At 38.0% G+C, this 13,447-nt stretch overlaps 1 protein-coding gene across 1 annotated transcript in view; it reads right to left on the reverse strand.

Moving 5' to 3' along the window:
• PRIM2 (DNA primase subunit 2) overlaps positions 1-13,447 on the reverse strand; it is a 304,959-nt gene that overhangs the window by 41,705 nt on the left and 249,807 nt on the right. The window contains 2 exon segments of the mRNA XM_035728717.1: positions 7,074-7,156; positions 12,998-13,124. Coding sequence (XP_035584610.1) covers positions 7,074-7,156; positions 12,998-13,124 — 210 coding nt within the window.

Genomic DNA, 13,447 nt, shown 5'->3' on the forward strand with positions numbered 1-13,447 from the left:
TGATCTGGCTTTTGGTTCCCAGCACTACATTGACACCCTTCACCAAATCAAAGCTGGGTAACCCACTCAACACCCCCAGTCACCTTTTCCCAGTCCTCCTCTTACAGTCTCTCTGCTGTGAAGGACACATATGGGCCCTCTTCTCAAAATTCTCTGTGACCTGTGTGATACTTCATTTCCCTAATGTATTTCCCTTCTCTCCCTTTTTGTTCAGTCTTTTCTGATTTCACTTCTCACTGATGACAAAAGGGAAGCGTTAGCCAAGACTCCATTTTAAGACATGGCTTTTGACTCCCTACCTCCTCTCTCCATTATTTTGTTCTCCCTTTCTCCCACAAAAATCTCATGATAATCACCCTCAAGGAAACTGGGGATTAGAGAGAGAAGGGGAAAAAAAAAAAAAAAGCAGAGTCAGAAGGTCTGACTTCCATTCTGGTTCTACCACTGACCTATTAGCTGAGCAACCACGGGCATGTCATATCGTATGTGGCTTCATAAAAGAGAATAGCTTTCTAATGTTCCTTCCAACCCCACAGTTCCACATTTCTAACTTGGAAGTAAAACAGATTTCCAGTTCTGACTTCTGTAATGTAGTACAAATCCATATTGTCTGCCATTTAAATACCCCACCCCTAAATTCTACCCCCTGAAACTTTTTTTTGTAAGATTTTTTATTTATTTATTTGACAGAGAGAGACACAGTGAGAGAGGGAACACAAGCAGGGGGAGTGGGAGAGGGAGAAGCAGGCTTCCTGCCAAGCAGCGAACCCGATGCGGGGCTCGATCCCAGGACCCCGGGATCATGACCTGAGCCGAAGGCAGACGCTTAACAACTGAGCCACCCAGCCGCCCCTATCCCCTGAAACTCTCAACACACTATATATGTTAACTACATTGAATTTAAATTTAAAAAAGAAAACTAAAAAAAAATCCCACCTCTAAACCTAATCTCTCAAACCAACTTCTTTTAAGTCGTCTATTAAAGCTTATATACTGGGGCCTCCATTATCTTAAGCTTGAAATCCTAATAATCTATACTTTGGCTGCCTTTTATTTTTGCATTCTCTTTTCCTAATTCCCACTCTCCAACCCCCCCACCCAGGCATAATTCAAAGAGTTTATCTTCCGGAGGTTAGAAGGTGGCAGCAGAACAGGAGGACCCTAGGCCCACCTCATATCATGAATACAACTAGATAACTATCAAATCATCCTAAGAACCTCAGAAATTGACCTGAAGACTGGCAGAACAAACTCTACAACAAAAGGCAGGGAAGAGGTCACATCGAAGAAGGTAGGAAGTGCCAAGATACGATGTGGAAAAGGAGTTGGGAAAGGAGTCGCCACTGTGGAGGGAGGGAGGGAGCCGTGGTCGTGGAGAAGAGGAAGAGACAGACTAATGCATAGGCGAGCTCATGGGAAGAGGAATCCCTATAGCACTTGGCTTTGAAAGTGAGAGGGGCTGAATTTCTTCAGGTCTTGCAACCAGCAGGGCTTAAAGCCTGGAGTTTTAAAGGTCAGCGGGCTGGGCCCTGGGAGAGCTTGGAGGGTACCGGGGTTGCTCTTGGAGAAAAGGCAGGGCAAATAGTCTGGGAACATACAGCCTGGAAACAGCGATCTAAAGAGTGCCTAGGGCAAACAGCTGAGAGATTATTTGCTCATCTCACCCAGAGAGACAGCGTTCACGAGACCCCTTTAGGAACAAAGGAACTGGCGGGTCCCATTCCCCTCCCTGGCCCAGCATACGCACAGAGCCACCTGTGGGAAGCAGTGCAACACTGACATTTGCTATCTAACCTGCTTATACCAAGCACCGTCCCCCCACGCTCTGGTGGAACTGCCCTTCCCACTCACCTTGCCTCAGTCCCAGAACTCAGACCCCCTCCCCCAGAAAGCCAGCCCAAATACCTGCTCATACCACGTCCCCTGACTCAGGAGTCTGGTAGAGCCCCAGTTCTGGCAGCGGTAGCAATAGGCCTCATTTCACAAACAGACCAGAGCACACCTAGTAAAACATGCCAAGACTCAGGTCAGGGACCAAACACTGCTCACAACAGGCAGACAACTGGCCTGAAGGGTAAAGCAGCCAGGACAAAATAGCAGAGCTCATATAGCACACACTGGAAACACTCCCAGAAGCACCAGGCCTTGGGGAACAGCGGCACTACACGGCAGAGCACTACAGGACGACTTCTTCATAAGGCCATTAACCACAAAAATAGGAGATGTAGCTGACTTTCCTAACACAGAGAAAGAGATAAAGAGACTTAGACAAAATGAGGAGAGAGAAAAACTTATCCCACATAAAAGAACACATAAAAAGCCATGGCCAAAGATCCAAGCAAAAGAGATATAGGTAACATGCCTGATAGAGAAGTTAAAGTAATGATCTTAGGGATACTCTGGACTAGAGAAAAGAGTGGAAGACATGAGTGAGACCCTTAACAGAAACAAGGAACAACACAGCAGAGAAAAAGGACACAATATACGAAATAAGAAACACACCTGATGGAATGAACAGCAGGCAGGAAGAAGCAGAGGAATGAATTAATGACATAGAAGACAGAATAATGGAAAGTAATCAAGCAGAACAAAAGACAGAGAAAAGAATTATACAAAATAAGAACAGACTTAGGGAACTCAGGGACTCCATCAAACATAGTAACATTCATATTATAGGAATCCCAGAAGAAGAAGGAGAGAGAAGGGGGCAGAGAATTTATTTGAAGAGATAATAGCTGAAAACTTTTGTAATCTGGGGAAGGAAAAAGATATCCAGATCCAGGAGGCACAGAGAACTCTCATCAAAATCAACAAAATCAGACTGACACCAAGACATTCTGTAACTAAATTAGCAACTTTTACTGATAAAGAAAAAATTTCAAAAGCAGCAAGACAAAAGAAGACAGTAAAGGGAAAATCCATAAGGCTAGCAGATTATTTTTAGCGGAACCTTTCCAAGCCAGAAGGGAGTGTCATGGTATATTCAAAGTACTGAATGGGAAAAATATGCAACCAAAAAGACTCTATCCATCAAAGCTATCACTCAAAATAGAAGAAGAGATAAAGAGTTTCCCAGACAAACAAAAACTAAAGTAGTTCATGACCACTAAACCAGCTTTGCAAAAAATATTAAAGGGAACACACTGAGTGGAGAGAGAGACCAAAAGTGACAGTGTAAAGGCAGGAAACACAAAAACAGTAAAAATGAGTGTTTCTGTAAAAAATCAGTCAAGGAACTCACAAAATAATAGAATATAAAATATAACAGCATATACCTAAAAGTGGAAAAGAAAGGAATAAAGAATGGTTCAAACTTAAAAACAATCAACTTAACATAGACTGCTACACGCAAAAGAGACTATACACAAACCTAATGGAAACCATATATCAAAAACCAGTAATAAGTATGCAAAAAATAAAGAAAAAGAAATCCTAATATATCAGTAAAGAAAAGAAGCAAACCATGAAAGGGAGAAGAAAGGATCAGAGAAAATCTTCAGAAACAACCACAAAACAAATAACAAAATGACAATAAATACATATCTATCAATAATTACTTTGAATATAAATAGACTAAACACTCCAATCAAAAGACACAGGATGACAGAATGGGTTAAAAACAAAAAAAAGAAGACCCACTATATGCAGCCTACAAGAAACTCATTTTAGATCTAAAGACACCCACATATTGAAAATGAAGGGATAGAAGAACATCTAATGCAAATGGATGTCAAAAGAAAGCTGGAGTATGGGCGCCTGGGTGGCTCAGTTGGTTAAGCATCTGCCTTTGGCTCAGGTCATGATCCCAGGGTCCTGGGATCGAGTCCCACATTAGGCTCCCTGCTCAGGAGCCTGCTTCTCCCTCTGCCTCTGCTTCTCTCTCTGTCTCTCAGGAATAAATAAATAAAATCTTTAAAAAAAGAAACAAACAAACAAATAAACAAACATGGAGTAGCAATATTTATCCCAGACAAAACAGACTTCAAAACAAAGACTATAACAAAAGACAAAGGGTACTATATATCATAATAAAGGGGACAATCCAACAAGAAGACATAAGAATTATAAATACTTGTGTACTCAACGTAGGAGCACCCAAATACATTAAACAGTTAATAACAACCATAAAGGAACTAATCAATAATAACACAGTAACAGTAGAGGACTTTAACATCCCACTTATAGCAATGAACAGATCATCTAAACAGAAAACCAACAAGGAAACAATGACTTTGAATGACATACTAGGAGAGATGGATTTAACAGATACAGTCAGAACATTCCATTCTAAAACAGAAGGATACACATTCTTTTCAAGTGCACACGGAACTTTCTCTAGAATAGATCACATGTTAGCCCATGAAACAACTCTGAACAAATTGAAGATGACTGAAGTCTTACCATGCATCTTTTCAGACCACAACACTACAAACAAGCAACAAAATTAAAAGGCAACCTATGGAATGAGAGTAGATATTTGCAATAATATACCTGATAAAGGGTTAGTATCCAAGATATATAAAGAACTTATAAAACTCAATATCCAAAAAATGAATAATCCAATTAAAAATGGGCAAAGACATGAACAGACATTTCTCCAAAGATACACAGATGGCCAAAAGATGCATGGAGAGACATTCACATCATCACTTACCATCTGGGAAATGCAAATCAAAACTATAATATCACCTCACATCTGTCAGAAAGGCTAGAATCAACAACAGAAGAAACAACATGTGTTGGTAAGGATGTGGAGAAAAGAGAACCCTCTTACCCTGTAGATGGGAATGCAAACTGGTGCAGCTACTTTGGAAAACAGTATGGAGGTTCCTCAAAATGTTATAAAATAGAACTACCCTGTGATCCAGCAATTGCACTACAAGGTATTTAGAAAGAATACAAAATTACAGATTTGAAGGGATACATGCACCCCAATGTTTACAGCAGCATTATAAACAATAACCAAATTATGGAAAGAGCCCAAATGTCCATTGAATGATGAATGGATAAAGAAGATGTGGTATGTGTATGTACACACACACACACACACACACACACACACACACACACACACAATGGAACATTAGTCAGCCATCAAAAAGAATGAAATCTTGCCATTTGCAATGATGTGGATGGAACTAGAGGGTATAATGCTTATAAGTCAGTCGAAGAAAGACAAATACCGTATGATCTCACTCATATGTAGAATTTAAGAAAGAAAACAGATGAACATATGGGGAGGGGAAAAAGAAAAAAAGGAGAGAGGGAAACAAGCCATAAGAGACTCATTTAATATTAGAAAACAGACTGAGGACTGATGGAGAGAGGAAGGTGGGGGATGGGCTATTGGGTGATGGGTATTAAGGAGAGCACCTGTTATGATGAGCACTGGGTGTTTTATGTAAGTGAGGAATCACTGAATTCTACTCCAGAAACCAATACTGCACTGTATGTTAACTACCTAAAATTTAAATTAAAAAAAAAAAAGTTAAAAATAGATCTACCTTATGATCCAGCAATCACATTACTGGGTATTTACCCAAAGAATACAAAACATAAATTCAAAAGCATACATGCACCCCTATGTTCACAGAAGCATTATTTACAATAGCCAAAATATGGAAGCAGCCAAAATGTCCATCGACTAATGAATAGATAAAGAAGATGTGGTATATATACACAATGGAATACTATTCAGCCATAAGAAAGAATGAAATCTTGCCATTTGCAAGGACATGGATGGAGCTAGAATGCATAATGCTAAACAAAGCAAGTCAGAGAACAACAAATACTGTACGATTTTACTCATATGTGGAATTTAAGAAACAAAAGAACAAAGAAAAGAAGAGAGACAAACCAAAAAACAGACTCCTAACTCTGGAGAACAAATTGATGGCTACCAGAGGGGAGGGGGGTGATGAGAATTAAGGAGTGCACCTGTTCTGATGAGCACGGGGTAATGTATGGAATTACTGAATCACTATATTGTATATCTGAAACGAATATTGTACCATATGTTGACTAATTGGAATTAAAATGAAAACAAAACAAAACAAAACAAAAGAGTATCTCTTCCAGATAGTGTTCCTTGGCCTCCCCATCTGGTTATATTTCCTCCTCTTCAGAAAAGCTAAGACATTCTATGTGTACCTCTCTCATTACACTTGGCATATGTTTCCCTCCAGATTCTGGTTCTGTAGGAGGATTTATAAGATTCTTTACATCTTAAAACAGCACCTTGAGCACTGCCTTACACAGAGTACCATAAAACTCTAAGATCTGAACTGAATTAACTAAATTCAATCTAAATTTTGGACACAGTAAAAGAAGTAGGGTTTCTAGAGTATTTATTTTCTTTAAGAAAAAATAATTAAGGATACATAATGATTTGGATGTTCCAGCTCTAAAACATATATTGTTCTTCTTGAGCTAAGGAAGCCAATGCTCCTCTTGAACTCCTCAAATTCCAAGTCAACTCAAAAGCACATTATAGACAGCAATGCCATAATATTTTTTAAAGCATATTCACTAAATTACTCTTAAATATTTGGTTTTGCATTTGGGTATTTCTTTTTTTTAATCTCAATTATTTACAAGACAAAGTATTTTGGCAGATTATTCAACCTAATGAGCTATCATCAGAAGTGCAGATTTAACACAGCAAGAGGTGATGACTATCAGAACATTTAGCCACTATATTATCTTCTGCTTTAACCTACATGTGGCACAGAAAACAATTTCCCAAAATAAAATACAATGGCATTAAGTTTCAGCTTCATTAACAAGCTTCAATGCATTCCTCTAAAAATTTATTTTTTTTAAATGTTCCTAATTGAGATAGTAAAACAAACTGAGAGAAAAAAGGCTTCCCACTTCCTTTATTACCAAGAAAAGAATGCAGCCCAGCAGACAGAAGAAGTAGGATTTCCAAGGCCTGGAAGCCGGGCAAGTCAAAGCTTTCGCTTCCTCTATCTAGGAAAGAGGGTGTGTGGTGGAGGCCTGACCAGTCAGTGAAACTGAGAGTAACAGTGTGGCACCTCCTTACTGAGGACACCCAGGAGAATCTGACCTACCTGCTGTATCCCTCCAGGAGAGATCTTGTAGGACTGCAATTTCTGCTTCAGCAGCTCTGGATCGCTGTGACGGAATGGGCACCCTGACAACAAAAAACAAGCCAGCACACCAACAAGGTTATTTACCCAGGACTTGGTACAATACCACACTCGAGAGACTGTCTAAGCTCCCCTTAATTGTCTAACAGCTTATTAATAAAAAAGTTAATTGCCCATGGGTGGAACTGCTTTCCTCTATTTATCTAAATGACGACTTAGTTGTACGGTTATCAGGGTACTACAGGCTCAAGAGTTATATAAAATATTACAGCATTCTCCGGCGAAGTTGCTCATTCACTAGGAGGAGGAAACAGTTTTAATTATGCTACTTGTTAACAAGCAGAGATCATCACAAAGTAGCTGTGCTTGATCTAAAAACTTTATACAATCTCACATTTTATTCGTATTTTTAAAAATTACGTTAAAAGCCTATGAGGAGGAAGATAATGTAAACAAAAAGCAAAATGTACAAACTGTAAGAAATATAAAAATCTCACATCACTTTCAGATGTAAATTTTATGTCTATTTCCCATAGAGTAAAATCCATATAAATTTAGAGGAATCACAGTTAGGAATGAGATGGACAAACAGAAAAATATTTCATAGGAAACTAACATAACAGACACATGCTATTTCTGTAACACAATAATAAAGATGGACTACTAAAATATTTACATAAATAAGAACACAGAATTGAAATGAAAAAGCTGTATTACCGGGCCAAAATCTAGAAAAGTTTAGATATTTTAATAAGATGTTGCAATGGTAAATCAAATACCTTATTTTAAAATTTAATATAGGAAGCCAGAGTACTTTTTTTAGGTACACAGATGATGGACCTATAAGTTAATTTGAAACAATTGTGCATTTTTAATGAAATCAATGGGAAACTGGTTGCAGCAAAAATAGAAAAGAGCCTAGATGCCAAACAAATGTGTTTACCAAAAATCGTAACTATACATAAAAACATCCATGATAATAGTATGGACTCCTACAAATAACAAAATTCACAAAATTCATAGTTTACACTTCATTCATATTAAAACTGTAATAATTTTTAGTATAAGGAAACATTTTGAGAAGCTGTGTAACACCTGGTTAAGAGTTTGGAGCTAAAACGCTGGTGTCTGAATCTCAGTTTACCACTTACTAAGTGGGAGACCATAGGCAAATTTTGTACCTTGTTGCTGACTCAGCTTCACTTTCTGTCAAGTGAGGGAAATAATCACTCACAGAACTCTTGTGAGAATGGAATATAAAGCTCTTATATGCTCCTGGCACACAGTAAACACTTAACACGTATTAGCTATCATGATTCTCAAAAAAAACACCATCCTGATAATGAAATTTCAAAAGATCCCAAAAAGAAAGAAATGAGGCTGCACAAGGAATTCTTGGTTAAGCCCAGAATTATTAAAGAACACAAAAAAGGAGATTAATTGAATTATCCAAATTACATTTGAAATAATGACTGTATCTATATGAAAAAGGTAACAGGGCAAAGCCAAGAAGAAAATGAAGATTGCCAAGGTACTAAAGGTCACAAAAAAGTGTTCTAAAGCTACACTGACAATAAGCAGAACAGAAAAAAAAACAGATTACCACTTAGGGAAGCTGGTGTTATTTTAACAGATGACAGAAAGAAAGCAAAACTCAGTAACTCCTGTTTATTTTGTTTCTATCTTCCACATCAGAGAACGTGATCTTCAAAACTAGAAAGGGCTGAAGTAGGTAACTGGAAACAAAGTGAATGCATACCCAGTTACATGTTTGACAAGCCTTCCAACATATGTTTGTGGAAGAAATGGATAAACATAGTCTGGAATATATAGATTCTTAACTGGTTGAACAACCATTCCAAGGAGTGCTGGTTAATGAAATAATATCAACACAGGGGACTAAATAGTTTTACAAATAACATAAAAACTAAAAGGACAGAGACTTCTGGTTTCCAGTCTGGCACATGAGAGGCTTATACATCATCACTACATCCTAACAAGGAAAAAGCTGAACAAACTGAAAAATCAACAACTCCGCTTAGACTCATCAGAGAAGTAAGATCACAGGCCACACCACTGCCTGCCCCCAAAACCGAAGATAGAGGCAGATACAGAGAATCACAACATACCAGAACAGATATCTCTGGAGGAACCATGCTGGGGTAGGAAAAACCTAACCTGTAATTGACAAATTTCTGAAGTCTGGACTTCAGAAAGTTGTTCTTCAAAGAGAAGGAAGCTTAACTTCTAGGAGCTCTACCAGGTGCTCATGGTGAATAACAGAGAAATTCTCTTGCGCTTCTGGCATGGGGAGGGGAAAAGTAACCATTTTGATTCTCTAGAGCAATCTGCTCTTAATAAGACCTGCCCTCAGAACAAACTATTTTACTGGAGCCTAAACTTCTGGAGTTTTATCAGAGCCAACCTACGGGGGGGGGGGGGGGGGTGTGGGTGTGGGTGTGGGTGTGGGTGTGGGTGTGTGTGTGGGTGTGTGTGTGTGTGTGTGTGTGTGTGTGTGTGTGTGTGTGTAGATACAACTCCAGTCTCCCCTAGCCATCTTGTGTGTGTGTGTGTGTGTGTGTGTGTGTGTGTGTGTGTGTGTGTGTGTGTGTGTGTGTGTAGATACAACTCCAGTCTCCCCTAGCCATCTTGTCCCATCTAGGGGGAGGGAATAACTGAGAGTCATGTAGAAGTTCATAGCCCAGGGCCACAGGTTCACTAAAAGACTAATCAGGCCTACAGAACACCACCCTCTCCACCTCCCTATTTACCACCATATTACTAAAGGCCTGTTTATTGGAATTCTTTCCACCCAATATGTCATGTCTACCTTTTAAGAAAAAATTACAAGGCTTATCAAAAGGTAAAAAATAAAGTCTGAAAATACTGAACAAACATCAAAATTAGAGTCAGATACAGCAGGGATATTGGAATTATCAGACTAAGAATTTAAAATAACTATGATTAATGCTAAGGGCTCTAATGGAAAACACAGACAATGTATAGTCACAGGTAATATAAGCAGAAAGATGGAAATACTGAGAATCAAAAAGATATGCTACCAAAACACTATAATGGAAATGAAGAATGTCTCTGATGGGCTTATTAGGAGACATGGCTGAGGGAAGAAATCTCTAAGCTTGAGGATATGTCAAAAGAAATTTCTAAAACTGAAAAAACAAAGAGAAAACAACTAAAGAAAATAAGAACAGAATATCCAAGAACTGTGGGACACTATGAAAGGTGGCAGTGAGAATACCAGAAGAAGAGACAAAGGAAGGAACGGAAGCAATATCGAGGCAATAGTGACAGAGAATTTTCCCCAAATAAACATCAGGCACCAAACTACAGATCCAGGAAGTCCAAAGAACACCAAGCAGTATAAATGCCCCCCAAAATACAACTTAGATATACCACATTCATACTTCAGAAAACCAAAAATAAAGAAAAAAATCTTAAAAGAAGTCAGATGTAAAAAACACTTTACTTACAGAGAAGCAAAGATAACAATTTTATCTAACTTATCGTCAGAAACCATGCAAGCAAGAGAGAGGAGTGATTGCTTTTGGAGTGAAATATTTAAAGTGTTGAGAGAAAAAAAAAACTACAAAAACCTCCACAGATCTAGAATTCTGTACCCTGTGAAATTATCTTCAAAAGACAAGGAGTAATAGACTGTCTCAGACAAACAAGAAATGACATTATTTGTTGCCAGTGGACCTGTAAGACAAGAAATGTTACAAGTTGTTCTTCAAAGACAAGGAAGGTGATATAGGCCAGAAACTCAGATCTACCTAAAGATGAGAACATCAGAGGATAAATAAAAATAAAGGTAATATAAAAACTTCAGAGCAAGGAAATTTATCAAGGATATTACATAATGATAAAGGGATGCATACTCCAGGAAGATGTAATAGTCCTTAATGTGTATCCATCTAACAACAGAGCATCAAAATACAAGAGGCAAAACTGGTAGAACTGCAAGAAGAAACTGATGTATCCACTATTTGAGACATCAACACCTCTCAATCAGAAATGGACAGACCCAGCAGGCAGTAAATTAGCAACAATAATCGTAGAATTTAAAAGCACCATCAATTAATTTAATATAATTGATATCTATAAAGCGGCTATATCCAATAACAGCAGATTATACATTCTTCTCAGTTCAGATGTAACAAACAAACCACTCTGGTGCAGGATGATGTTGATGGTGGGGCAGGCTGTGCAAGTGTAGGAGCGAAGAGTATGTGAGAAGACTCTCTGTACGCCCTGCTTGATTTTGCTGTGAACCTAAAAGTGCTCTAAAAAATTAAGCTTATTCATTAAAAAAAGGACAGATTAATGTTTCTAATAAATAATATGAGCTTACTGAGTGTGAAGTATATTATTTTTTTAACTGATAGGGTTTAAATTAAAAAATAAACAGAATGGGCGCCTGCGTGGCTCAGTCGGTTAAGCGACTGCCTTCGGCTCAGGTCATGATCCAGGAGTCCCGGGATCGAGTCCCGCATCGGGCTCCCTGCTCAGCAGAGAGTCTGCTTCTCCCTCTGACCCTCCCCCCTCTCATGTGCTCTCTCTCTCTCTCACTCTCTCTGTCTCAAAAAAATAAAAAAATAAAAAATAAATAAATAAACAGAATGGACTGGAATAAATAAGATTCAATTTCATAAGGAATAATATAAAATCCTGCACTTAAGCTAATAAAAATCAACTAAGTATGTGAGGAGTCCTAGGTTCTGGACATTGATAGAGGAATCCCTGGGAGTTTCACTAGGCCAAACTAAATGTGAGTTAACTGCTTGATGTAGCTGCTAAGAAAAGTAATAGATTTTCTCAATAGAAGTATCTGGTCAATGGTTTTCCAAGTTTAGAAGACATAAAAATTATCCAGGGCACTTGCAAATAAATCTGATTTCATAAGTCTGAAGGTGGAGCTTGATAATCTGCATTTCTAGAAGGTACCTTAAGTAAGTGACAAAAGTGATGAGAAGAACTCACTGTGTATACTAGTACTGGCCACCTTTCATCTATCAAATATGAAAGAAAAGGCATTTTTTTAGTGCTCTGGACACATGAAGCATCTTCCTTAAAATTCTGTTTTCTGATTCTTTGATCTTAATCCCTAACAGCCTTAAAGTATATAATCTTTTAAAAACAAATTCCATTCAAGATGCTAAAACAATTAACATTCTTATACACATTAAAAAAAAAAAGCCAAAACAAAAAATAGTTTTGACACATACTGCGGTAAGCTTCAGTAATCTAAAAGATTTACTAATATGGACTATTAAAATCATTCTCTAACATACTAGACAAATGAGGAGCTTGTCATGGTATGATCAGAGAATTATTTTAGAAAAAAGTCACTGAATTCAGAAATCCACAAAAAACAGTTTAGACTTTTTTTTTTTTAACCTACAATAACTGAGGCGAATTGATACCACAACTTGCTAAATTCCTCACTTAATCTTCGTTAATCAGGTAACAGTGATGAAAATAAAACACACCTTTCTTTGGTAATCTTTTGAAAATTAATGAATCAACTATTCTAAAATTCAAGGTACTCAATTTCAAAAACCTTTGAAGAACGTGTATCAGTCTCTTAGTCATGAGAGAAACAGAAAACAGCAGGTGAAGGGGGGAAAGAACTGAAGAGCCTGGTCCAGCACCACCCGAAGCACAGCTGAATAAATTCTCTCGCTGACCTAGTTCAGTGTAAGACAAATCACTGGAAGAGTAACGGAGCGCTAGCTTGACACCGATGACTGACATAAGCTACAGGTGATGCGGTGATGCAAAAAGCCATCACGCTGTCTCACTGTTTCCCACAAAGCTCAGGGGTTTCTACACTTCACAAACACATATCCAATGGAAGCACTTACCATGATAATCCCCATGGCTTGGTGGATTGGTTAGAATAATCTTCATGCAACTGAAAGGTGTATAGTCTGTCCTCTTGCCTTCCTTTCCGAAGCTATGACGGATATTGTAAGAGTAGCCTTTATCAAACTGATTGGAGGAAAAAGAGACAAAGTAAGCCAATACCGTACAATATCGTGTCAGCAGTGCCAGCTAGAATCAGAGCACAAAATGGTATTTTCTAGAATAAATTCAGCATTCATTGGCAGATGTACATATCATATACATCATTTGCGTCCTTTGTGTATAAATAAATTCTTTTAAAAGTGCAAATCTTAAGGGAAACAAATTTCTCAGGTAGAGACAGAGAATGTTTATATATGTTTACAGATGAGGATAATCCTTTCCTAAGAACAATCAATTGACCCATTTCTTGGTTTGATTCCAGAGACTGCCCTGGATATATATATCGC

The sequence above is a fragment of the Zalophus californianus genome, chromosome 7, assembly GCF_009762305.2.
Source record: "Zalophus californianus isolate mZalCal1 chromosome 7, mZalCal1.pri.v2, whole genome shotgun sequence".
Classification (NCBI taxonomy): Eukaryota; Metazoa; Chordata; class Mammalia; order Carnivora; family Otariidae; genus Zalophus; species Zalophus californianus.